The sequence below is a fragment of the Hypanus sabinus genome, chromosome 7 (genome assembly GCF_030144855.1).
Source record: "Hypanus sabinus isolate sHypSab1 chromosome 7, sHypSab1.hap1, whole genome shotgun sequence".
NCBI classification, from domain to species: Eukaryota; Metazoa; Chordata; class Chondrichthyes; order Myliobatiformes; family Dasyatidae; genus Hypanus; species Hypanus sabinus.
In genome coordinates this window covers 167,411,736-167,438,103 of record NC_082712.1, presented here as the reverse complement: position 1 = coordinate 167,438,103, position 26,368 = coordinate 167,411,736, and the positions used below count along the sequence as shown (strand labels likewise).

Genomic DNA, 26,368 nt, shown 5'->3' with positions numbered 1-26,368 from the left:
CGAGAGAAGAAGTGCCTCTAACCCCAGCAGCTTATGGGCCCCTGGGGAAGGATTTAGCTCACCTGTTTGCTTATCCACAAGGGAAAATTATGTGTGAGAGAGAACAAAAACGGATCAGAAATACAAAAATGAAAAATGAATGGGTTGGGATGCAAAAAGATAATGTCCGGCAACAATTACATACTGCTTTCACCAAATTAATTTAGCGGACTCCCTCGCTCAAATACTTGCACAAATGCTCTATCAGATGCAGAGCTGTTACAGAATTGCATGGACTGCAATAAAAGACTACACTAGATCCCAGACACAATGTATAAACACTGTGGGTCCTCCAGTGAGGTGAGCCCCTTGAGGTAGTTCATCTTAAGGGGAGGGTTATTTGTATTACATGGGAATCCCACAGCAACTGCAGCCCAATAAATGCAACAGGCAAGGAAAGTGATCCACCAGGGTAAGGAATAAGATAAAGCTGCTTCTACCAAGGAATGTTTAGACACAGATGCTCTATAAACATTTGCCAAATAGTTGGTAAGTGCACTAGGGAGAAGGAAGGAGTCCATGGGGTAATAAAAAGGCTAGCCTAGACAAGCAAAACAAGCATAACAAGAATGTCTGCACAAAATATTTTCCTGTTCGAGCATCTGGTTGGCTAGATAACAGTCCCATACTTCTCATTGTTAAGTTCCAACGTTAAACAAGAATTTAATGATTCACCATGTTAAGATAAATTTCAAAATATCTGCCAGGAAATGCACACAAATAGAGTTTTTAAAAAAATGCAACTTTGGACAGGGAGCATTGCATTTCACTTGCATTTATAGAGCGGATGCCGAGAGGATGTTTCTTACAGTGGGTGTGATTAGGGCCAGGGTCTCAGGAAAGAGGAATATCCATTTAGAATAGAGACGAGGAGCTTCTTGAACCAAAGGGAGGTGAATCTGTGGAATTCGTTGCCACAGACTACTGTGCAGAGCAATTCATTGGGTATATTTAAAGTGGAGGTTGATAGGCTCTTGAATAGGCAGAGCATCAATGGTTGCAAGGAAAAGGCAGGAGAATGGGATTGGGAAGGATTACAAATCAGCCATGATGGAAAGGCAGAGCAGACTCAATGAGCCAAGTGGCCCAATTCTGCTCTAATGTCTTACGGCCAGTGGTCTACTTGTTAGCGAATACCTGGCAAGGTAAAGTGCCATCCCAGAGATAAGGACTTAATTCATTTCAGTGGTGCAGAGTTTGCATCTTCACCTCCTGCACTCTACACATCAAAATTAAAACTAATTTAGCTTACACTGCTCATTGCATTGAATGTACTCAAACTAGAAACAGCATTCAAACAGATCCTGTGGAAATGGTAGTCAAAGAAAATAGCATCACTACAGAAACTGTTAGGGAGGAAGAAATGACCAGATTAACATTACCTACAACAATAATACTAAGCAAACAGTTCACCCCCCCTCAACATTCTGCTTTCTTGTGGTTAACTGTTTTTAAATTTAAAGCACATGATATTCTGCAGATGCTGGAAATCCAGAGTAATTGACACAAAAACCTGGAGGAACTTGGTCAAGTCTATGGAGAGGAATAAACAGTTGATGTTTCATGCCAAGTCACTTCATTGGGACTTTAAATTGTAAGAAAGCTCTGTGATCTTTTTTTCCCTTGATCAGCTAACATTTAAAATCCCCCAAGGTAATAATGGGAAGAACGTACCAAGGTAAACAGTGAGGAAATAAGGTTGAATTCTCCTCCTCTTTCACATGCCCTTATTCCCTCTGAATTTATCTTTGGATGAGCAATTATTCTAACATTAGCAACAATGAACAGACTTGATGGCATAACCAGGAGTCCCTTCAACAACAGATGCAAGCAAGCTTTTTCCAGAGTTGTCTACAGGTCATGGGTAAGGGGAGAAAGGGGAGTGGTGAGAACGTGGACTGAGCTGTCACTCAAAGTGGTACATGTGGGTTCAATTTCCAACATTGAAGAGAAATTTAGTTAGGTACATGGATGAGAGGGGTATGGAGGGCTATAGTCCAGGTGCAGGTCAATGGGACTAGGTAGAATAATAGTTTGGCATGAAGTAGATGGGCTGAAGGTCTTGCTTCTCTGCTGTAGTGCTTTATGATTTTGGGTACAGGAAATGAAATGTTAAAAATATTGGCTAACAAGGGTCACAGTGAGCAAGATGCTGTCAAAATGCACAGTCAGAAAGTGGGGAAAGTAGGCTTGCAGGGTTTGAAAGGGAATTGGATAAGTGGAGGGAGTGGGACAAAATGGATATCTCTGCCAATGAGGGAAAGTCAGTCAAATGGGTTCTGTGTACAGAATCATTATATAGTCAAAATATATTATGAATACTTTATATCATTGTATAATCAATATACGTAGGCAGGGAGAAACTAGCAACTGCAGATACTGAAATCTGGAGTAAAACAAACTGTTGGAGGAACTCAGCAAGTCAAAGTTCAAAGTTCAGAGAAAATTTATTATCAAGGTACATATATCACCTGGAGATTAATTTTCTTGTGGGCATTGTTACGTACTCGTGACACATGATAGTGGAGCCCTTGTCATTGGACTGGGGTTGAAGCTGTACTGGACTTGAGGTGATGGTCTTGTGATGGTGGTGACATCATTTTCCCGCCAGTAGAGATCATGTGACGGGTTTTTTTTTTACAGGTTATATAAGGTAGACCCCACCCTGTGAGGGGGGGGGGGCAGTTCGTGGCTGGATTTGCCAGGTTGACTTCATGCCACTGCGTGTTTGAAGTGATGACGCAGTTTAGTTGAAGGATGAAGTTTTTATTTAATGCCTAAAGTTTAAAAGGTTATTGCCAGCAGGTTCTTTATGATTCTGTTAGTTCAAGGAAATTAGAGGAGAGTGAAGATTCGAAGTTGGAAGTTAAAGATCGAGGAGAATCGCTTTCTACGGTGAAACGGGGGCGACCTTTGTTTGATCCTTATTTGGAAGGATTTCGTTGACTATCTTCGTGTTAATCCCTAGGGTTACCTAGAAAGGATTGAAGGTAGTGGAGAAGGAAAGGTCAGTGCCTTTAAGCCGTTCTGTTTCGTGAATTCTTTGTGGGAAGTTCGATGTCGGGGATCGAAGCAAGCGACGTGAAAGAGAACCTAAATCGTCTTATAAAGTCTCTCCTTTTAAATGGACCGTGAGCATATCGAACTTTTGGCAATACCACTTTAAAGAACTGTTTTGGAATATCACTTTACGAACTGTTTGAACAGCCGCTCAGCAGCTGTTTCCGGTTACGGTAGTGTTTGTTTACTTTTGGGGGGTTTGTTTTCTGTGTTTAATAAACGTGTTGTTTGTTATAAGAAACCCCTGCCAATCTCATATATTTATTGTTGCCTGAATACGTAACAGCATTCACAGTTGAACAAACAAATACAGTAGAATCAATGAGAAACTACACAAAGACAGACAAACAGCCATTGTGCAAATGAATACAAAAGGCAAACAAGCAAATAATTCTGACAAATGCATTGTAGAGGCCTTGAAAGCGAGTCCACAGGTTGTGGAATCAGTTCCGTGTTGAGGTCAGTGAAGTTATCCACGCTGCTTCAGAAGTGTGATGTTTGAAGAGTAATAACTGTTCCGGAACCTGGTGGTGTGGGACCTCCTTCCTGATGGCAGCAGTGAAAAGAGAGCATGGCCTGGATGGTAGGACATGGAATGTGATGTCTTTAAAGGGAAATGGATGGTCAATGTTTTGGGTCAAGCCCTTCAACTGGACTGAAAGATAGAGGATAGATGGCTAGTACAAAGAGGAGAGGGGAAGGGATGGAGCAAGAGGTGGCAAATGATAGGAGGATTCAGGTGATGAGGAATGTGCATGATTAGCGACAGGCTGGGGGAGATAGGTTGAGGTGACAAAGGGCTGCAGACGCTGAAATCTGCTGGGAGAGGAAGGTGATGCATGGAACCAAATCATGGAGGCAAGGAAGACAAATGAGAACTGCAGTTGGAGGGGAACCAGTGGTGGAAAGAGTGCACGGGAGATAGGCAGGTGGAGTGGCAGCAGGAGGGGAAGAAGCCAGGTGTTAATGATAGGTTTGGGAATGGAAACCTTAACTCTGGCCCTCTTTTTGCAGATGCTCCCTGACTTGAGTACCTTCAGGGTTATTTTTTCTGTTTTCATAATCAGTATAATACTGTCATTACCTGCATCTAGGGCACTGACTGACCAGTCTAGAGCCAAGCATGACATTTTAACCTGAATACTTCTGACCTTTGAAAAGCTGAGGAAATGGTTATTTTTGTTTCACTTGTAGGTAAGGATGCCACTTTGTTGGCACGACCTCAGGTTGTCTAGTATTTTAAATGTCGCCATGTGATCATAAATAGATGAAATAAGTAAATTCCCATTGGCTGCATTTTGGGTGTGTTGCTTTGGATTTCCAGCATCTGCAGACTTTCTTGTGTTTATGATAGCGAAAGCGTGGTCTGGAATGATACACTAGGTACAGGTGATGCAGTTAGGTGACAGAACCAAAGCTTTTCATGTATGCTCACTTAAATGTCAAATGATCAATGATCAAACCCCGGGAATTCATGAATGATAATAATATAGTTGGCTCTTTACGTGACTCAAATTAAAGTCATTATTCATCATTATCATCATCATTATGTGCAGTGTCATATGACCATGACTGGCCTTGGCAAATTTTACTGCAGAAGTATTTTGCCATTGCCTTCTTCTGGACAGTGACTTTACAAGATGGGTGACCCAGCCATTATCGATACTCTTCAGAGATTGTCTGCCTGGCGGCAATGCTAGCATAAACCAAGACTTGTGATAGTCACCAGCTGCTCATATGACCATCCACCACCTGCTACCAAGGCTTCAAATGACCATGACTGGGGAGGGGGGGGGTAAGCAGGTGCTAAACCTTGCCCAAGGATGACCTGCAGGATAGCTGATAGAGGATGCCTTACACCTGCTTTTGTAGAGACGCATCTCCACCCCGTCACCAAAAAGTCATGATTAAGGGTCACGAACACATCAAGAGATAAAGCAGGAGATCAGGACCTTTTGGTCTATCAGGTTTGTGTTCACCATCATGCACCTGTTTATATTAATCCTATTTATTCTCCTCATTCCCACAATCACCCCACTTACACACTAAGGACATTTAACCACATCCAATTTACCTACTGAAACTGCATTCCTTTGGGATGTGGGAGGAAATCAAAGTACCTGGGAAAAAACATACGGTCATTGGGAGTACATGCAAACTCCGTGATGAAGATGGGAACCAGCCAATATTGGCTTAGAATCCAGGATCATTTTCCACTTTTGTTCTAGAGACCACCTCTGAAACATAATCCTCATTTTTGCTGCTGATTGATTGGGCAAAGGAACATTTATTCATCTAGAGACCAACAGGCCTATACAATGGTGAATTGCCACTCATTGGCTGCTAATTACGTTCTAGTGCAACTCCTCATAATTTCGGACAGTGACTGCACGTTATAACATTTAATCAGGTCCAAAATTAACTGAGTAGATGAAACCAGAGAAATGGAACATCCCCAGAAAATTCTCCTACTAGACAACTGAAGTCCATTGAAAGAATCAGGACAGAACCAAGCCCTGGTCCACAGCCATCCAAACCTGACTCATTTACACATCTGCCATTAAAACATTAACTGTAGAAGCATCAACACTTATTTTGAGAAATTAAATACAAATGATCTTTGTTTTGCTGCTCTAATTAAAAGGATGATCTATCAATGAAATTTCTCCCATACATTCCAAAATAATTCAGTTCATTTGGACACAACTATAAAAATAATGCAAATAAAACCAGGTATAGTTTATAATATATTTTTGCCATTACATGCCTTTACAATAGCTTGAATAATTATGCTATTTAAACACTACTAGTAAATCTAACTAGGTTTCATTTCCACATCTGTACCACGGCTGATGTATTGTTTTTATGAAAGCTATGGAATTCAGAGGTCATGGTACGAAGGCACCTGAGTTTGGGAGAATTGATTGTTGCTTTTGAAAGTGTGGGATCAGAAAAAATACCAATCAACATACAGGATTTTGTAGAGGTACCTAACAGGTCAAATTCTACTCCTCTTGTGCTGTTCTGGTCTCGAGTTTTCATATGCAGTAGGGAGAAATGAAAATGAAGTGTAACAACTTCCATGAAGGTCAAAGGCCAAAGTAGAATACTGGCAAATATCCTAGAAATATTTTTATTTACCTTGGGAATTAGGGAGTATTTATGAGAAATCAGTTTTTTTCAGGAAGAATACACTAATCTCATAACAGGTGGTGCACAGCCAAAGGAAGAAATGGGTTTGAAAAGATGAATATAGTACAGGCCCTTTGGCCCACAATATTATTTTGAACTTTTAGCACACTTTAAGATTAATCTTATCCTTCCATCCGACATAACCCTTTTCTATCATCCATTTATCTAAGAGTTTCTAACATCCATAAACTTATCTACAAGAAAAATTTGAAGATTTTTTTAACTCACTTTTGTTACTTTAACCAATTGCTCCTCAGCATCAGGACTTTAATGCCAAGGGCACTGATTACTTTCCAATTACAAAAGGATGATTGATCGCCCATTTCAATACACAAATGGAATTGAATGCAACTCTTATAAAATGAAACGTCAGGCTCAGAGGTAAAAGGACCCCTAACACTGACCTCAGTTTTACTACAAACAGTCATTCAGTGTCTGTTATTTGTCATGTTCAGATCTGAACAAAATAGCCAAATCCTTCAAGAGGGACATCTCACAGTGTAGATATTCAGGACTTTCCTTGCTGGCTACAGCTTAATCTTTTCTCCCCAACACCCCCCAACCCTGCAAGAGTAATGTCCTATGTGCAAACCAATAACAACATGGCAACATTTTGGGTGGCATGGTAGTGCAGTGTTACAATGATGAGCACATCACAACCACAACATAGCTGAGTAGACTGGGGAAGTACGGGAGTGTAGTGGTTAGCTTAATGCTATTACAATACCAGTTCTGCTGCTGTCTTTAAGAAGTTTGTATGCTCTGCACGGGCTTCCTCTGGGTGTTCTGGTTTCCTCCCGCATTCCCAAGGCGTACAGTTAGTGGCCATGCAATATTGGTGTTAGACCCCTGGGCTGACCCCAGCACATCCTCGGACTGTGTTGGTCATAGACCCAAATGGTGCATTTCCCTGTATGTTTTGATGTATGCATGACAAGTAAAACTAATCTTTATCTGTTCTCTCTCTATTCCAATTTCTTTCCTTTTGTACTTCCGTTTTTTCTTCTTTCTTTTTCCACATCCCAAAGATGTACAATTTATGAGGTTAATTGGTCACATGGGTGTAAATGGCCAGCATGTAACATGTCCAGCTCACTGGGCTGGAAGGGCCCAGTACTCTGCTGCATCTCCAGATAAAAAGGAAACTAACAGTGAGGAAAACAGGATGTCTGGGACTCTGAGGACTGAGGTTAGAAGTGAACATGAGAAGACGCAGGGGATGACAGAAAAAATCTCTCACTTCTCATTGCTCTGTAAATGGCATAAGAATAAGTGCCACAAGAATGGGGCACCATGGTAGTGTAGAGGTCAGTGTGACACTATTACAGCTCTGGGTGTCAGAGTTCAGAGTTCAATCCTGGCCTCCTCTGTAAGGAGTTTGTACATCCTCCACAGGAATGTGTGGGTTTCCTCTGGCTGTTCCTGTTTCCTCTCATAGTCCAAAGACGGTGAGTAGATTAATTGTTCATTGTAAATTGTCCTGTGATTAGGCTAGAGTTAAGGGAATAAAATGAGAACACAAGGATTCCCAGATCTCTAGAATATAGTGCAAGTAAGTTGAGAGGGTTTTTTGAAAATTATTTTTGAAAATGTATGACTCTGAGAATTACTCAGGCGATTTCCGGTGTTGCTATTCAACTTCCGCTGCACTGTCCAGAACTCACTGTAAAACAACATCGTTTGTAAACTCATTGTGTGATTTGCACATTAATTCCCCAATAAATGTGAGCACTCTCCATCTGAATTGTAAATTGCCTATGGTTGTTTTAAATTAAATCAAAATGCTAACTTTGAATTGGAGCTTTGATACTATTTATTTTTGGTGAAGGATCTATTAGTTCTCACCTGGTCCCTTACACCAACTCTTTAGTCAAGAAATCAGAGCAGCAACTCCACTTGCTGAGGAGTCTGAGGCAAGTGAACCATGCTCTCCCTGACCCCTGACCCTCCCACCCCCCCCCCCCCCCATTCCAACCAATTTTTTTTAAACAGGAGCACCACTGAGTATGTCCTGAGCAGCTGCATCACTGTCTGGTACAGGAATTCCAAGGCATCTGACCAAAAGTTCCTCTAAAGGTTCATGAAGACTGCTGAGAGGATCTCTGGGGTCTCTCTTCCACCCATCCGAAGTATTTGTCAGGAGCACTGTGTACACAGGGCCCTTAGCATTGCCAGTGATCTCTCCTTTCCATCTAACAATCTCTCTGATCCCCTAACATCACGCAAGAGGTACCACAGTATTAGGACAAGGGCTGTTAGGATGGGAAACAGCTTCTTTCCTCAGGTCGTGAGACTGCTGAACACTCTGCCACCATCCAGGTCTCACCACGTTTGAAGCACCAGTAGCATTATACTGTTTACTTTTAAAACTTGGGTCATAAATGCACTTTATTATTTATTAATGGTAACATTACTTTATGCATTATGTGTGAGTTACTTATTTACCTACTTTTTATTTAGGGATACAGTACAGACTAGACCCTTCTGGCCCTTTGAGTGGAGCTGCCCCCGCAACCCTGATTTAAAACTAACCTAATCAAGGGACAATTTACAATGGCCAACTAACCTCCTGTATCAGGTACATCTTTGGACTGTGGGACGAAACTGGAGCACCTGGAGAAAACCCAAGCATTCCACGGGCAGGACATACAAACCCCTTAGAGAGGACGTCGGGAATGAATTCCAAACATAGATGCTACAAGCTGCAACAGCGATGTGCTAACTGCTACGCTACGGTGGTGCTGTGCACCTTGGTCCAGAGGAATGCTGTTCTGTTTGGTGGTACACTTCTAAATGGTCGAATGACAATAAATTTGAACTTGATAAAAAAAACACGAAATGCTGGCAGAACTCAGCAGGCCAGACAGCATCTATGGGAGGAGGTAATAACGACGTTTCGGGCCGAAACCCTTCATCAGGAGTGAAGTAACATGGGATGGTCAAGGGGGGATAAGAAGTGGGGGAAGGGATAAAGTAGAGAGCTGTGAAGTCATAGGCTGGAGGAAAATGGGCTAGGGGGAAGGTGGAGAATTATGGGAAATAAAAGAGAAAGAAAGGTAGGGCTGGTGGGAGATTATAGTGAGGGGGGAAAAAGAGAGAGAAAGAGAACCAGACTAAAATAATAGATAGGGATGGGGGTAAGGGTGGGGGGCAGGGGTATCAACGGAGGTCAGTGAGTTGGATGTTCATGCCGGCAGGAAGGAGGCTACCTAGGCGGGAGATAAGGTATTACTTCACTCCTGATGAAGGGTTTCGGCCCGAAACGTCGTTATTACCTCCTCCCATAGATGCTGTCTGGCCTGCTGAGTTCTGCCAGCACTTCGTGTTTTTTAAATTTATTCCCAACATCTGCAGATTCACTCGTGTTAAATTTGAACTTGAACTTGATTTGGTTACTTTGCAGAGGGAAGCAAATTTGAAACATTAAATTCAGGTTACAATTGGCTTCAGTCTTCAGAATTTTTAGCATCAGTTGGTTGAGGCTAGTCTTCAGCATGAAAATTTACTGAGAAATTCACTTCCCCAGAGTAACAGGTGCCAGAAAACCACTGAAAGTAACAACAATGGATTGAAACAAAACACACAACTTTGTGTGTCAGGTAGCAAAAGACCTTTTATTCTCTCGGCTCCAGTTACTGTGACCAGCACTTGGTCAAAAGCTTTTGAGTGGCTACTGAATACTTAACCCAGGTCATAACATTCAACAGACAAATTTATGGTTTAAGTAATTCAAAAAAAAATAACATGGCATCTCACTAACAGAAAAATAGGCAATAAATTTATTGGTTAACAGATCAACTGATCTCAGATAGTTTTGCTGTAAACTCACTCTGCTTTCATTACCTCTCAGTGTGGACAGATTCAGTTTCATATTTATTAAACCATAAGACACAAGAGCAGAATTAGGCCACTCAGCCCACTGAGTCTGCTCCGCCATTCCATCACGGCTGATTACTATCCCTTTCAACCCCATTTTTTCTGCCTTTCACTGTAATCTTTGATGCCCTGACTAAATAAGAACTTATCAACCTCTGCTTTAAATATACTCAACGACTTAGCCTCCAAAGCCATGGCAATGAATTCCACAGATTCACTACTTTCTGGCTAAAGAAATTCCTCCTCATCTCCATTCAAAATGGATGTCCCCTCTATTCTGAGTTTGTGTTCTCTGGTCCTAGGTTCATCCAAAATGGGAAACATCCTCTCCACATCTATTCTGTTGAGGTTTTTCAATATCTGACAGGTTTTAATGAGATCCCCCTATTATTATTCTGAACTCCAGTGAGTACAAGCCCAGAGCTGTCAATTGCTCCTCAAACATCAACCCTTTCATAATGGGAATCATCCTCGTGTAAAAATAATTTCAAAAATAGTGAGATTACAGATTACAGAATTTGAAAGCTATAATATTAGAATATTATTTTTATTCTTTTTTATTTGCACAGTTGTTCGTCTTTTGCTCTTGATGGCGCAGTCATTCACTGATTCTGTTACGGTTATTATTCTACTATGGATTTATTGAGTATGCTCACATGAAAATGAATTTCAGCGTTTGTGTATGGTGGCATATGCGCAATTTTATAATAAATTTACTTTTAACTTTAGAGTCGTGCTGGGTCTCTTTCCCACTGGAAACTTAAAACCTGGTGGTTGCCCTGAATGAGACATCTGAAATAACTGGCAGACACTTCGTAAGAGGAACAAAACTGGAAGTCAACAATGTGACTTCAATATAAAATTCAAATATAGAATCAAAAGGAGTTCAGGAGAATCTCATCAAAAATGTGAATTGCACAGGAAATGGCTGAGTCAAATAGAAACAATGCAAGAATTCCCTGGATGGAGCCCAAGGAGTGATGTAACCTACTGGGTTATAGACAGAGCTGGGAAGAGGTTTCTTGGCAAAGCATGAACACAAAGGGCTGAACAGCCTTCTCTTTGCTGTAAATTTCCATGGTGGAATACAACATTGGTAAATGCCAGACCATCCAATTTGGAAGGAATAATAGAAGAGCAGATTATTATTTAAATGGTGAAAGATTGCAGCATGCTGTTGTGCAGAGGGACTTGGGAGTACTTATTCATGAGTCGCAAAAAGTTGGCTTGCAGGTACAACAGGTGATTAAGAAGGCAAATGGAATGTTGGCCATCATTGCTAGAGGGACTGAATTCAAGAGCAGGGGGGTCATGCTGCAACTATACAGGGTACTGGTGAGGCCGCACCTGGAGTACTGTGTGCAGTTCTGGTCTCCATACTTGAGGAAGGATATACTGGCTTTGGAGGCAGTGCAGAGGAGGTTCACCAGGTATATTCCAGGGATGAAGCAGTTAACCTATGAGGAGAGATTGAGTCGCCTGGGACTATACTCTCTGGAGTTCAGAAGAATGAGAGGGGATCTTATAGAAATATACAGAATTTTGAAAGGGATAGATAAGATAGAAGAAGAAAAGTTGTTTCCATTGCTAGGTGAGACTAGAACTAGGGACATTGCCTTATGATTCAGGGGAGAAGATTTAGGACGGAGATGAGGAGAGACCGTTTTTCCCAGAGAGTGGTGAATTTGTGAAATTCTCTGCCCAGGGAAGCAGTTGAGGCTTCCTCACTAAATATATTTAAGAAACAGTTAGATAGGTTTTTACATAGTAGTAGAGCTAAGGGTAATGGGGAAAAGGCAGGTAGATGGAGCTGAGTTTACGGACAGATCAACCATGATCTTTTTGAATGGTGAGGCAGGCTCAATGGGCTGGATGGCCTACTCCTGCTCCTATTTCTTATGTTTTAACTAGTTCACAGCAAGATTAAAGAACTATGGAAGGGAGAAGTAAACAGAAACTTATTAAGCATCAAAGATGAAGAATCAAAGAAAGATGTAATAAAAGGTGTAATTGGGCAGTGTGGGCTCATTGGGCTGAGAAGCCCTGTTACCAGGCTGTATCTCTAAATTAAATGTGTTAGGAATTTGCTGAATAAAAAACAATATTCAGCTATTCGAAGGATTAGAGAATTATTAAATAAATTAAAAGAATTTTTATTTTTTAAAATAAAGAATTATTTCAAATAAGTTAGAGGTTAAGGCATGGATATGGAATAAAATGTGCCCAAATACATAAATACCAGCATGTCTTGACAATGTAAACAGTGTTTTAAAGTGCTCTCAGTGCAGTGCAGTGTCTGAGGTTAGAGACAGAGAGGGGTGGGGGGGAGGGGAGGAATTAACCAGAATAACTGATCAGATTCACTGCCTAGTGGAAGAAAGTTTTCAGATGGCAGGAAGTTATGCAGACAGAGTTAGCAGAAGGATGAGAAGTGGCTTAAAAGAAGCTCAGATGCTTTCGTCGACAGAAAGGCAAAGGTGCCTCTGCATTCCATCTTCGGTTAAAGTGGAGAATCTGCTTGCCCATTTCCCACAGACTGGGAAAAATAGTTAGCTTTGAACACCAGGTAAATACAAAGGAAACAAATGCTTACAACTCACCAAGCTACTTCTCTATTGTATATAACTGCTTGCCAAAAACTGTACAATCAGGATCTTTTTTTTTAAATTTTCCTGACTCTAAGTTTATTTCTGCTCCTGTAAAATTTCTTCAGTATACAGAAGCAGCAGTTTTTATAAAACACATCTAAGTTGACTTGTCAAGTCCCTTCAACGAGCTCCATTTGCCTTTAATACTGACGCCGTCATCCTGTGGTGCAAGGACACGGGGCTTAATACAAACGGCTGCAGAAACGCAAGTGAGCCACAGCAATAACGGAAGACCGAGCATTTTATCAACGCCATGTCCTGGCAGTCAGTGTAGCCTTTGAGAGACGCTTTAAAGAGGATTGAGAAAGATGCCTTACCCCATAATGCCATGAAAATGGAGTAAAAAACCGTGGCAGGGTTATCAAACAAGTGGCTGGCTCGTGCCGTCGCACAAGTGGTGCTCAGCTTCCAGTAGCTGCAGGTCTTGTCGCACAGTGGACACATGGTGATATTGGCACGGTGGTCACACATCTCCATGCTGCGGTGAGAGAGGGAGACAGAATGGAGAGAGGAAAAGAAAATGAGAAACAAGACTGGATTTAAACTCAATCGTGCTTAAAAGTAGTTAGTCAGGCCCAGTGGACAGCATGTACCAAGGGGCAAGATGGACACCCCAGAGAGTAGCTGCAGGCAACTGGCTGCTAGACTGGCACTGGCTGGTTCACAGCAGTGCCAAACAACAGGCTATTTTTAGTTCCCTAGGCCTCAGCTGCATTGAACTGGCAGGCTGAGTTGGAAGCTAAGCTCTGTGCACTCGAACGTTCTGTTAATAGCCAGGGTGCAGCTCCCTGGTGTGCTGGAGAGGGCAGGTGGAAGTTGGCTGCAAAGGGTGGACAAACCACAGCCTGGCTGGGCTTGCAGGGCCTTAAGATTCTTCCTGCCCTTCTCATTCCCAATGGCATAATGAGGATGCTCCCCAAACAGACTTCCTGATGATCCTGCCAAGTGGGAGGTCTGCCAGTCAGCTCAGGCCTAAAAATAGCTATTGCGGTCCTGTTATAGATCTTCTGATTTTAAAATTAGAGCTTGGCATTTGAACTTGGAAGCCTCGCTACCCACCAGCAGTCGGCCCAAGTGGACGCTGCCAGAGCAAAGCTATGATTCATGGGAAGGATGACATCACCAGGGCTCCAGGCCTACCAGCAAAAGAACTGACAATCTGACCCTCGTTTTAAAGCTCATTAAGAGTTTCAGTTACTTGTCAGTGGAAGAGGAATACTAAACAAAGATAAAGAACGAACACAGCAATAAGCCAAAAATAATTTTACTGCGACATCTGGAATCTGGCTATTTATTGGGTATGTAAAGAACACAAACTTCCCATATAAATAAGATAGTTTTTTGGGTGGGCTACATTTTATTACGGAGTCAGAACATACATTGGATTTTCCATTCCTATTTGCAATAATACACAATTCATCACTGATTCTCATAAACAAATGGTAATTAATCATCATCGTTTGATCACCTCCGCCCACTTCAAATGCAATAAACTTTTATCTGGGCTTAAAGTTATGATGTGCCAGATGATGAGAAACTCTACTCAATGCAGAGCAGAGCACTATTAACAAGGAGTAATGGATCACCCTCAGTGTCTTGCTGAACTCAACCCAGAATGCTGTATTACCCTGATATTAACTACAACTACTCTTCTGTCCATCAATGTGTAATTAAACCATCTTGCAACAAATAATTCTCTACATTTCATATCAAAAATAGGAATAACACTCCATCCAATCAGATGTTTTAAGAAGCAGCAATGAAACATTTAAAAGAAATTAAAGATTAAACATTCTTTTAAAAAAGAGATTAGCTTGTATATTGAAACATACAGTGAAATGAGTCATTTGTGTCAAAGCAGGTTAGTGAGGACTGCATGGGGCATAGTCTTGGTGGTGTTCAGGGCTTTCTTCACTGTGCCAGTAGCTTCATCCTGATTTTCACAACTGTCAGTTATGTAAATCCCAGGAGAAGACTCAGGAATACTGTCACAAGCAAATATAGACAGATTCTTCATTGCTGTTTCCATAACCGTTGTTTTTGACCAGTCAGAGTTGTTATCCCTGAGCTGAACCCTCGAAATTGGACCAGTGGACCATTCTTTGTCTGGCCTCTACACTTTGAACTCTTTGGCATGGGTGACCTTACCAAGAGTCAAAATCCAAGGCCCTGACTTTAGCCTACATAGCTCTCCAGGTCATTGAAGCATGCAAGCCTCCAAAACCAATGACAAGGTTGTGGTCCTCTTGCAGCTGCACTCTTTAGAGGTGCTTCAAAATGCGTCATCTCTTTTGCAAAGAATTTTCACTTGTTTAGCAGTGATTGGTAAGGGACGGGTTACAACCTGTTGGAGGAACTCAGCGTGTTGAACAGTATTGGGAGGGGACTGAATTCATTCTCCCTCCCACTGATACTTCTCCACCTGCTGAATTCTTCCAGCAGATTGCCTGCTGCTCCAGCTTCCAAATTCTGCAGACCCTCAGGACAGGATATGATTGGAACATTGGCAAAGCAGCAGGAGAACTGTGAAGCAAGTTCGTATCACCCAGGCAACACTCATGGAATGTCACCAGAAACATAATAACTTGATGTCTGTTTTCCTAATCACTTTAGGAACCATTTACTGATTCCTTTTAGAGATGTGCACAGCCGGAACAACTTACTTCTTCTCTTTTGAAAAAGCCAAAGCATCAAGATTAATACCTCTCAGGCCAGCTGCATCTGAGTGGGCTAATAACAATTTTCCAACGTCCACCCATATTAATAATTCAAGGATAACCTTTCAAATGTTTTTTGTTACACACTCAGTGGCCACAATATTAGGGACCTCCTGTACTTCAGGGTTTGATGTATTGTGCATTCAGAGATGCCCTTTTGTAAATCACTATTGTAATATGTGGTTATTTGAGTTACTGTCACCTTCTTGTCAGCTGGGTGGCAGTGTGAAATGTCAGGAGGATGTTATGAGAATGCAGGGTGACTTGGACAGGTTGGGTGAGTGGGCAGATGTATGGCAGATGCAGTTTAATGTGGATAAATGTGAGGTTATCCACTTTGATGGCAAGAACAGGAAGGCAGATTACTATCTAAATGGAGTCAAGTTAGGAAAAGGGGAAGTACAATGAGATCTAGGTGTTCTTGTACATCAGTCAATGAAAGCAAGCCTGCAGGTACAGCAGGCAGTGAAGAAAGCTAATGGCATGCTGGCCTTTATAACAAGGGGAATTGAGTATAGGAGTAAAGAGGTCCTTCTGCAGCTGTACAGGGCCCTGGTGAGACCCCACCTGGAGTATTGTGTGCAGTTTTGGTCTCCAAATTTGGGGAAGGACATTCTTGCAATTTAGGGAGTGCAGCGTAGGTTCACAAGGTTAATTCCCAGAATGGCGGGACTGTCATATGTTGAAAGATTGGAGCGACTGGGCTTGTATACACTGGAATTTAGAAGGATGAGAGGGGATCTGATTAAAACATATAAGATTATTAAGGGATTGGACACGCTGGAGGCAGGAAGCATGTTCCCACTGATGGGTGAGTCCAGAACTAGAGGCCACAGTTTAGAATAAGGGGTAGGCCATTTAGAACAGAGATGGGGAAAAACTTTTTCACCCAGAGAGTGGTGGATATGTGGAATGCTCTGCCCCATAAGGCAGTGGAGGCCAAGTCTCTGGATGCATTCAAGAGAGAGTTAGATAGAGCTCTTATAGATAGCTGGATCAAGGGATATGGGGAGAGGGCAGGAACGGGATACTGATTGTATATGATCAGCCATGATCACAGTGAATGGCGGTGCTGGCTAGAAGGGCTGAATGGCCTACTCCTGCACCTACTGTCTATTGAACCAATTTAGCCATTCTCCTCTGACCTCTCTCATTAACAAGGCATTTTCACCCACAGAATTGCCACTCACTGGATGTATTTTTTGGCTTTTGCACCACTCTGTAAACTCTAGAGACTATTGTGTGTAAAAATCCCAAGAGATCAGCAGTTTCTGAGATACTCAATCCACCCCATCTGGCACCAACAATCATTCCATGGTCAGTCACTTAATCACATCCCCATTCTGCTGTTTGGTCTGAACATCAACGGAACCTCTTGGCCATGTCTGTACGCTCTTATGGGGCGGCCCTGTAGTGTAGTGGTTAGCACAATGCCTTACAGCACAGGCAATCAGAGTTCAATTCCCGCCGCTGCTTGTAAGGAGTTTGCATGTTTCTTCCTGTGACCGCAGGGGTTTTCTCCGGGTGCTCCAGTTTCCTCCCACAGCCCAAAGATGTACTGGTTGGAAGGTTAATTGGCCACTGTAAACTTTCCCATGATTCGCTATGACGAAATGGTGGTGTGGCTCGAAGGGTTGGGAGGGCCTATTCCACACTATATCTCAATAAAAATACTGATCACAAAGATATTTGCATGAACAAGCAGGGGTAGAGGTGCACCTAATAAAGTGCCTACTGAGTGTATATCAGAAGCAGGTTGATATTTTTACTATTTGAGAAAAGCAGCCTTTTGATCTACCATCTCCACATTACTTCCATTTGGACTCGTAAGAAGAGGAGAACAGCTCTCTTTTCCCTCTCCTTCCAGATTGGTACATTACTCCACCTTCACATCAGTTCCACACGAGTGTTAATAGAAAAAAATGGACTTAAGAATGGATAAAACACAGAAACTGCTAGAAACTCAGCGGGTCAGGAAGCATCGGTAGACAGTTACATTTATTAATTACAGTACAGCATAGGAACAGGCCCTTTGTCTACAGTGTTGTGCCAAATTATAACTCAATGCCTAAGTAAGCAAATCCCTTCTGCCTGCACAATTGTCCATTTCCCTCCATTCATATACCTATCTAAGAGCCGTATAAACATCTGTTGTACTTGCCACCACTACCACCCCTAGAAGAGCATTCCAGGCACCCACTACTCTGTTGAAAAACTTGTTCCCCTTCACTTTAAATCCCTGTCCTCTAATATTGTTGATTTTGACCTTGGTGGAAAAAACAGTCTATCTATGCCTCTCATAGGCTTATAATCTTCTATTAGGTCTCTGCTATTTCAGAGAAAACAACCCATGTTTGTCTAATCTGATGGCATGAATATCAATTTCTCCTTCCAGTGAACAAACTTCATCCCCTTTCCTCTATTCCCCACTCGGACCTTTTACTTCTTCTCACCTGCCTATGACTTCCCCTCTAGGTCCCATCCTCCTTCCTATTCTCTTATGGTCCACTCTCCTCTCCTGTCAGATTCTTTCTTCTCAAGCCCTTGACCTTTCCCACCCACCCAGCTTCACCTATAGCCTTTTTATCCTCCCCTCACCTTTTTATTCCAGCATCTTTCCCCTTCCTTCTCAGTCCTGAGGAAAGGTCTTGGCTCAAAACATTGATTAGTTATTCATTTCCATAGATGCTGCCTGACCTGCTGAGTTCCTCCAGCATTTTGTGTGTGTGGCTTTGCCTAACCTGTTCCTTTCTTCAGGAAACTGCTTAAATACAAGGTATTTCCTGCATTTTGTTTAGGTTCACAGTGTCCGCAGCTTTCTGCTTTTCAATTACAGTTTCTCAGTCATGAAACAAGAAACAGCCACAAGAACTTCCTCACAAGGTTGTTGAATCACGATGGACTTTGTTGCTAAGCTGGAGTCCTTTCAGGAATTCTTTCATTTCACAAATAAACGTCTATGATCAGGTAAACATCATGCAGAATTATCAAAAGGTCACAAAGCCCTTGACCCCATATACCCCTGGAAGGTCTCTGAAGGAGCCATTTGAAAAAAACACAGTCATCAATTCAGACTTTTGCCAAGAACCAGCGTGAAATGTGAACCACATGGCAAAACAATGAATGAAGTTTTTCAACCAAGTATTTGCTTTAAATGTCTCAGAGAGTGTAGTTTATTTATTTTATATTGACAGCCTTTCGGGGAGATTTTAAACAAAAAACTTAATGGATGGAGGTTGCAAATCCCCAGCAACTCAATTTCATACAAGAGTTATAAACGAGCCGTCCTTTTAAACAACTGGCTCCGGCTTTACCTGGGAATATTCTCGTTAACAGTTGCACATCCGTACAGGAACACTATGACCCCGATGGTGGAAGCTGGAATCAGCATTTGTGTGTACACTCCAAGCCAGGCAAAGTAAAATGCAATCTTCTCACCAAAATACTTCCTGCACAAGGTAAGAAACAAGAATTGGGTGTCAGTGTCAACATTTTGGTGACAAGCCCCAGAACTGGAGTGCAGTCAGGCTTGACCTCTACTGCCCACAGGAAACAAGCGGCAGCTGCGAAAGGAGACTCTGAACAACCAAAAGACCCAGCTGTTAACCAGGGACACCAACTACTCTTGCTTACTCTGCACCAGAGTATGTGGATCCCGGATTAGCCTCTGTGGCCCCACTAATAAACAACCCCTTAGGACAAGAAGTTCCAACCATTTTTATGCCATGGAACCAACCCTATCATTAACCGAGGAGTCCATGGATGCCAGGTTGGCAACCCCTGCCTCTGAAGAACATCACACTCGACTCGAGTGATCACAGAATTACATGAAGTATGAATTTGGAGAGTTCTTCTTGTGTATCAAAGCACGCGAAATAAGAAGAGGCTACAAGTCCCCTTGATCCAGAATAGTGGCTTAAAACTAGGGCTGTACCTATACAACCCTTTTCAATTCCCGTATTGGTCAATATCCTTGATGCTCAAAAATCTAAACATCTCAGTCCTGAATACAGATTGACAGTACGTCTAGAATCCATTGGGTTAAAATGAAAAAGTAGCAGCATGTCATCAAACAACAGTGGATTGATGGAGTTCATGTGCTCTGGATATTGATCATAATTAAGTGAGGTAATGGCAATAATTTCAATTAGACAATGCCTTTCATTGCCAGTGTTGTACAACTGTAAGTCTTTTCCCCTAGAGGGCAATGAAACAGCAACTATTTTCACATCATTATGAATTAGCCTTGAGTTTGAGTTGGGTATTTCCCAACATGAGTCATTCTGGTGAGATTTCCCCTTCTGGGGAGAGTGGGACAATGATATCACTTTCTATGCGGCACTCTTTCTGGGACATTTGCGAGGAATTGAGTAATTTTTTGTCATAAATAATCTTCGTTGGATGATCTGGAATAATGTTCTCTCCTGGCACAGTACTGGACAATGTCCCATGCTGGGAAAGTGTGTGGGTTACATATTTGAGAATGGGAGTTGTAGTGGTGGTGGGGAATTTAATAGAGGTATACAGAAGTATGAGGGGTATAGATAGGGTTAATAAGTTTTCCACTGAGCTTGGATGAGACTAGAACTGGAGGTCATAGGTTAAGGGTGAAACACAAAACATCTAAGGGCACCTGAGGGAGAACCTCTTCAGTCAGAGCATGGTGTGTGTGTGGAACAAGTTGCCAGAGGAAGTGATGGATGCACGTTGAATTTCAACATTTCAGAGAAGATTGCACAAGCAGATGGACAAGAAGGTTATGGAGGGCTATTGGTCCAGGTGATGGTGGATGGGACTTGACAGGATAAGAGTTTGGCACATTCTAGATGGTCAGAAGGACCTATTTCTGTGCTGCAGAGCTCTATGACTCTATGATCCTAATCCAACAGCCAGATTGCCATTTTTATTGTGTTTTCCCTGTAGTTTTACCGTTCATTATGCTTGCATATGTAGGTATAATCTGTTACCTTTCAGTGCTGATATTACTCTCCTCACCTTGCGGAGCGGTAGCAACCTTGCCGTTTCTTTAGCAGTTGTCTGTTTTTAGCTTGATGCTCGACCCAGCATGGCTGGAAAGCATGCAAGAAGCCAGCTGGATTCGAATCTGGAAGTTCGGTGCTGATGCCGTGACACCACTGCTCAGCTATATCCCTCCAGCGATTTGTAGTATATTTGCTTCTAGATTTCCGTTGTTAGATTGCAAAGCTGAAGTGTGAATCAGGACCTGTTCATAGGTTTCTATCTAAACTGGTTCAGATGGGTTTGGAGTATAAAATGAGATCACGTGCTTGAGTTCCTTTGTTGCTTCTTTACCTGCCTTGCTTGTTGACACAGTCTGAGCCTGTCTGAACTGTACTAGGATGAACATCTAATAAAACAACTGTAACCACAAGAGCTTTGCTTCATTCTTAATTTCCTAAGAACCTTGGGAACAACTTATTCTCCAGACCTAATGCTCTCTTCCAATGGACCTCTCTTCCTTGGACCAAATTGATAACACTCCTCTCAAAATATAGCGGTCTCCACTGCCCCCGAAGATTGCTGAATCTTCATTCTTCTTGCCTCCTGATCTCTCACACCCTCCATCCATCCATACCCCAATTACCCACCTTCCAAAATGCCCATCTTCACCTCCTCCAAGTTCCAAATAACAGTCCTAAGATCCTCCCACCCTATCCTACCTTGCTTACCTTGCATAGGTCATAAACAGTCATAGATCACTACAACACAGAGAAAGGCCCTTGACCCTTCTAGTCCTTGTTGAACTATTTTCCTGCCTAGTCGCATTGACCCCCCCACCCCAATCAGGACCATAGCCCTCCATCCTCCTCCCATCGATGTCCTTATCCAAGTTTCTCTTAAATGCTGAAATCAAAGCCACATCCATCACTTCCACTAGCAGCTTGTCCCATGCACTCTCCACCCTCTGAGTGAAGAACATCTCCTCCTGGTTTTATGAGGATTACAGCAAACATTCAATGTGCTGCTTTCTACCTGCAGGCTTTACTGTCCATCGGAGTTTCTCAGTAAAGACCCAAACTGGGTAACTGGATTGATGGGCTGAATAGCCCTTCCATGACTGCTTGCCTTTGAACTGAAGGCTGCAAAGCCTCTCCTTTCATGGTTACCATTTTAGGAAATTTAGCCTTTTTGTTTTACATCAAAAAAAAATTCCCAACCTGTTGTAGCCACTCAGATCTTTAAAAACCCAAGACCTCCCTGGTGGTCCTGAGGGGTTCACTCTGCTAACATTTTGCATGCTTCATTTACTTTCCCAGACTCATGTCAAATAGGCAATGTGAACTTGCAGTGTCTGAGGGTAAATTGATTCTAGCGGACGAAAGACTCAAAGGCAACATAGGGAAATAGTGTGGTTTTGTGGTTGATAAAAGGCTGAGGGTGATATCTTGCTACAGAACTTGCTGGAAGGAGAGTAGGAGATTAATCAAGGCATTTGAGATTTAACTATAGCTAACAGATACACCTTGCAATCTGCCATTGTTCAGATCAAATTTCATTTCTTACTTAATTTTGTTTTACAAAATTCTAATTTCTCAATATGGAGCAGAATTTGACCATTTGGCCCATTGAATCTGCAATGCTCATCAATCATGGCTGATTTACTTCCCTTTTCAACCCTGTTTTCCGGCCTTCTTCCCATAACTTTTGACACCCCTACTAATCAAGAACCTATCAACCTCTGTTTTAAATTATCCAGTGATTTACCCTCTACAGCTGTCTTAGGAACTCAGCAGATTCACCAACCTCAGGCTGAAAAATATCTTTTCATTTCTGTTCTAAAGGCATTTCCTTCTATTCTGAGGTTGTGTCCTATGACCCTAGACTCTGCTACTTTTGAATGCAACTTTGAGAGGATGAATATATGATTCCACTGCAAGGGAATCTAGAGAACAGGCAAACAGGCTCAGAATAAATTACCAAGATAATGACAAATTCATTCTGTGTCCAGTGTTGTTCTTTATTCCCAGGGCAGTGACAGCTGAGCCATTGGCAATCTTAAAAGTGAGACTGATTTAAAAAAAATCTGCCAGTGCTTATATTACTGTAAGGGTTAAATTTTGAATAAAGATCTATATTGTTAGGTATGTCTATTTCATGGACATACAATGCTCCACTGAATGATGTATTTTTTCCCCTGTACAGCCTTCAAAATGTATCACTTAACCTGCCCATGGCTCTATGACTGGAAGATTAAAAGATGAACCACAGATCCGAGTCTGGAAATCTAATTAACAAAACATACTCTGGAAAGATAGAACCAATAGGGTTTATGTTGCTCAGGCAGGAAAGTGGAGATGAAGCCAATAATTGGTGCAGCTGAGATCTTATTGAGTGGTGTAATAACTCAAGGGGTTATATGAACTTATGACTTTATTTCCCACTCATGCTCTCCAAGTGCATCCTGGGTAGCAGATGATCTGAGCGTTTATATAGCAGAAGGCAAAGGAGCAAGTAAAGGTAGTTTGTAAAAAGAGTATTGCTGTTAAAATCTACTTTCAGAATCAGATGTAATATTATTGGCACATGGCATGAAATGTTTTAACTTTGTGGGAGTAATACAATGTAATACATGATAATAGAGCAAAAACTGAATTATAAAGTATATTTTTTAAAAATTCAATAAGTGGTGCAAAAACATAGAAAAAAGTAGTGAGGTAGTAGTGCTCATGTATTCAATGTCCATTTAGAAATTGGACGGCAGAGAGGAAAGAGCTGTTCCTGAATCCTTGATTGTATGCCTTCAGGCTTCTGTATCTCCTTCCTGGTGGTAGCAATGAGAAGAGGGCATGTTCTGGGTGGTAGGGGTCCTTAATGATGGGCACTGACTTTTTGAAGCACCGCTCCTTTAAGATACTATATAGGCTAGTGCCCATGATGGAGCTGACTAATTTAGCAACTCCCTGCAGCTTACTTTGATCCTGTGCAGTAGTCGGACCCACCACTAACCCCCCCGCCCACCATACCAGATGGTGATGCAGCCAGTTAAATCAACCTAAGACCACAAGACAAGGATCATTCTGCCACGGCTGAATTATTACCCCTCTCATCCCCATTCCCCCGCCTTCTCCCTATAACCTTTGACACCCCTTCTAATCGAGAACCTATCAACCTCTGCTTTAAATAAACCAGTTTACTTAAATTAAGCATTAGTACTTGTTACCAAAAATACTTTATAGCTTTTTAATGTGTAGAACTAGTCTGTTTAAAGTCCCAAAAGCATACAATTTACATAAATGATACAGCATAAGCGTTCAAAATTTATACTTGACAGGGAACCTATTCCATAGAACCAGTGGCAACTGGACAGCAAGAAGTAATGCCGTCTCAGGAGTGGCAGCATAAGCCCCTGTGAATTCAAAGTTGGTGCATCCGCTCGGGGGAGCATTCTGCCTGCTGGAAATGTGCATCTTGTGTGCATGTTCAAGACTCCAGCTGTACTGTTCACAGGTCATCGGATCTCACTTTGTACACGATGAATGAACTTCAGATTATTTACCTGATCACAAGCTCCTTACCTAACGAGATCCAGTGGCTGGTATTTGTAAAATATTCCATAGCTGGCCCATTGTTCGTAGAGAAGCTGAAGGAAAAGGTTGTGTAGAGTTATTCTCAATCACATAGTGGAATTACCTCATAATGCTACTGAAATAAATATTTAAACAGAGGCTTTCTTGAGCTAGTTTCATGGTGTTTTGGATACTAGGCTTCTGGTAATCCTCCCCAAAACCCTTCAGCAGCAAAGTTGTACACATCCATTTTAAAGCTCTACACACATGCCTCATTCTTCCCTTCCCCACCCCTCCATCCGATCCCACCACTGTAGCCCAGCAAGATCTGTAACACTGAATAAGACTCAGCAAGGACAGAACCTTCATAAAACATGGGAAAAGTTGGGTTAAAAAAAGATATTACAATAGAGGAACGTGAAGTAGATGAAAATGGGCCCTTTGCCCAAGCTTTTCCCATCAAAAACAATCCCCCAAAAAAGCAAAAAAAAAATCAATTCAGTGTTGGCTGTTGGTTTATATATGGTTTCACGTGATCTTGATCAGAGTGGGAAGGAGGGCCTAAGCAGGTGCTGACCTGCAGGCTAGTAGAGGGAAGGAGCACCTTTCACCACCTTTCTGGTGGCAGAAATGCCACCAACACTTTCCCCAATGGCATGTTTTATCAATGAGTCTGGAACATGACTGGGGATCATTAACCATTTAGTTAACATAAGGGCATTGAATACAGGCCCAGAGCCATCAAATGCTCTGCAAAATGTAGTTTGCAGATGGCATTGAAATGTAAAAGGCTCTAACCTAACTAAGGCTACAAGAACCACATTTAGGAAAGTCTTTCAGTGTACAGCTCAAGTTTTAGACCAAGTAAACTAGACAGGCATCATTAGCCTTTTACACTTGAACATTTGAAGATTTACATGACCTTGGCCTTCCCTTCATTTTGTGGGAAGATATTTTGAACTGAGAACAGAATGAACTTCTGACCTTTCTATACAAAGCTACATCTCGTAAAAAATATTCATAATGAATCTCACCATGAGAACATTTACATATAAATGACCTTTTGAGTGTGGTTGTAGCCCTAATAGCCAACACAATAAAGCTTTGAACAGTTCTAAAAATAATAAAATGCCAACTCAAAGCTATCAACATGATTCCTTGAGCTCTAAGTAAGAGTTTAACAATTCCCACAAGAAATACCACTGCAGCAACTCCACAAACTTATCTCAAACATATTTATGTGACACACAGATTGCTGCATCCACTTGGACATCTTTGTAATCAAGCATCACAACTTCCTGCGGGATATTTTGGTCACTCAGGAAGACCAGCTGGTAGAGATAGGATGGAAAATACATTTGAGAAAAAACTCTGCAATGATGCACAACAAGGAAAAATCAAAATTGAAAGTTCAAAGAAATTGGTAGCATCATGGATAGTGTAATGCTTTATAGCACCAACAACCCGAGTTCAATTCGTGCCTCTGTAAGGTGTTTGTACTTTCTCCCTGTGATTGTGTGGGTTTCCTCAGGGTGACCCGGTTTCCTCCCACATTCCAAAGACAGTATGGGTAGTAGATTTACTGGTCACATGGGTGTAATTGGGCAGTACGTGCTTGTTGGGCTGGAAAGGTCTGTTACTGTGCTGTTTTTATAAGTAATAAATAAACTTATTATCAAAACATCAACATGTCACTTATGGGAAATCTCAGGGCAGTATAAGACCATAAGGTATAGGAGCAGAAGTAGGGAATTCAGCCCATTGAATCTGGAGCTGATCCAATTCTTCCAGTCCTCCCCACTCCCCTGCCTTCTCCCCTTTGATGCCCTGGATAATCAAGAACCTATCTATCTCTGCCTTAAATGCACCCAATGGCTTGGCCTCCACAGCCACTTGTGGCAACAAATTCCACAGATTTACCACCCTCTGATGCAGAGTAATTTCTCTGCATGTGTGTTCTAAATGGATGTCCTTCAATCCTGAAGTTGTGCCTTCTTGTCCTAGACTCCCCTACCATGGGAAATAACTTTGCCATATCTAATCTGTTCAGGTCTTTTAACATTCAGAATGTTTCTACGAGATCCCCCTTCATTCTCCTGAACTCCAGGGAATACAGCCCAAGAGCTGTCAGATGTTCCTCATATGGTAACCCTTTCATTCCTGGAATCATTCTTGTGAATCCTCTCTGAGCCCTCTCCAATATCAGTATATCCTTTCTAAAATAAGGAGCCCAATACTGCACACAATACTCCAAGTGTGGTCTCAAACGTGCTCATATATTCTATCCCTCTAGAAATGAATGGCAACT

At 41.9% G+C, this 26,368-nt stretch overlaps 1 protein-coding gene across 1 annotated transcript in view; it reads right to left on the bottom strand.

The window, feature by feature from the left end:
• ano1a (anoctamin 1, calcium activated chloride channel a) overlaps positions 1-26,368 on the bottom strand; it is a 282,789-nt gene that overhangs the window by 92,562 nt on the left and 163,859 nt on the right. The window contains exons 11-13 of the mRNA XM_059976065.1: positions 24,070-24,134; positions 18,847-18,981; positions 13,133-13,293 (exon numbers count right to left, since the gene is read on the bottom strand). Of these exons, the coding sequence (XP_059832048.1) occupies positions 13,133-13,293; positions 18,847-18,981; positions 24,070-24,134 (361 nt within the window). The remainder of the gene's footprint in view (positions 1-13,132; positions 13,294-18,846; positions 18,982-24,069; positions 24,135-26,368) is intronic.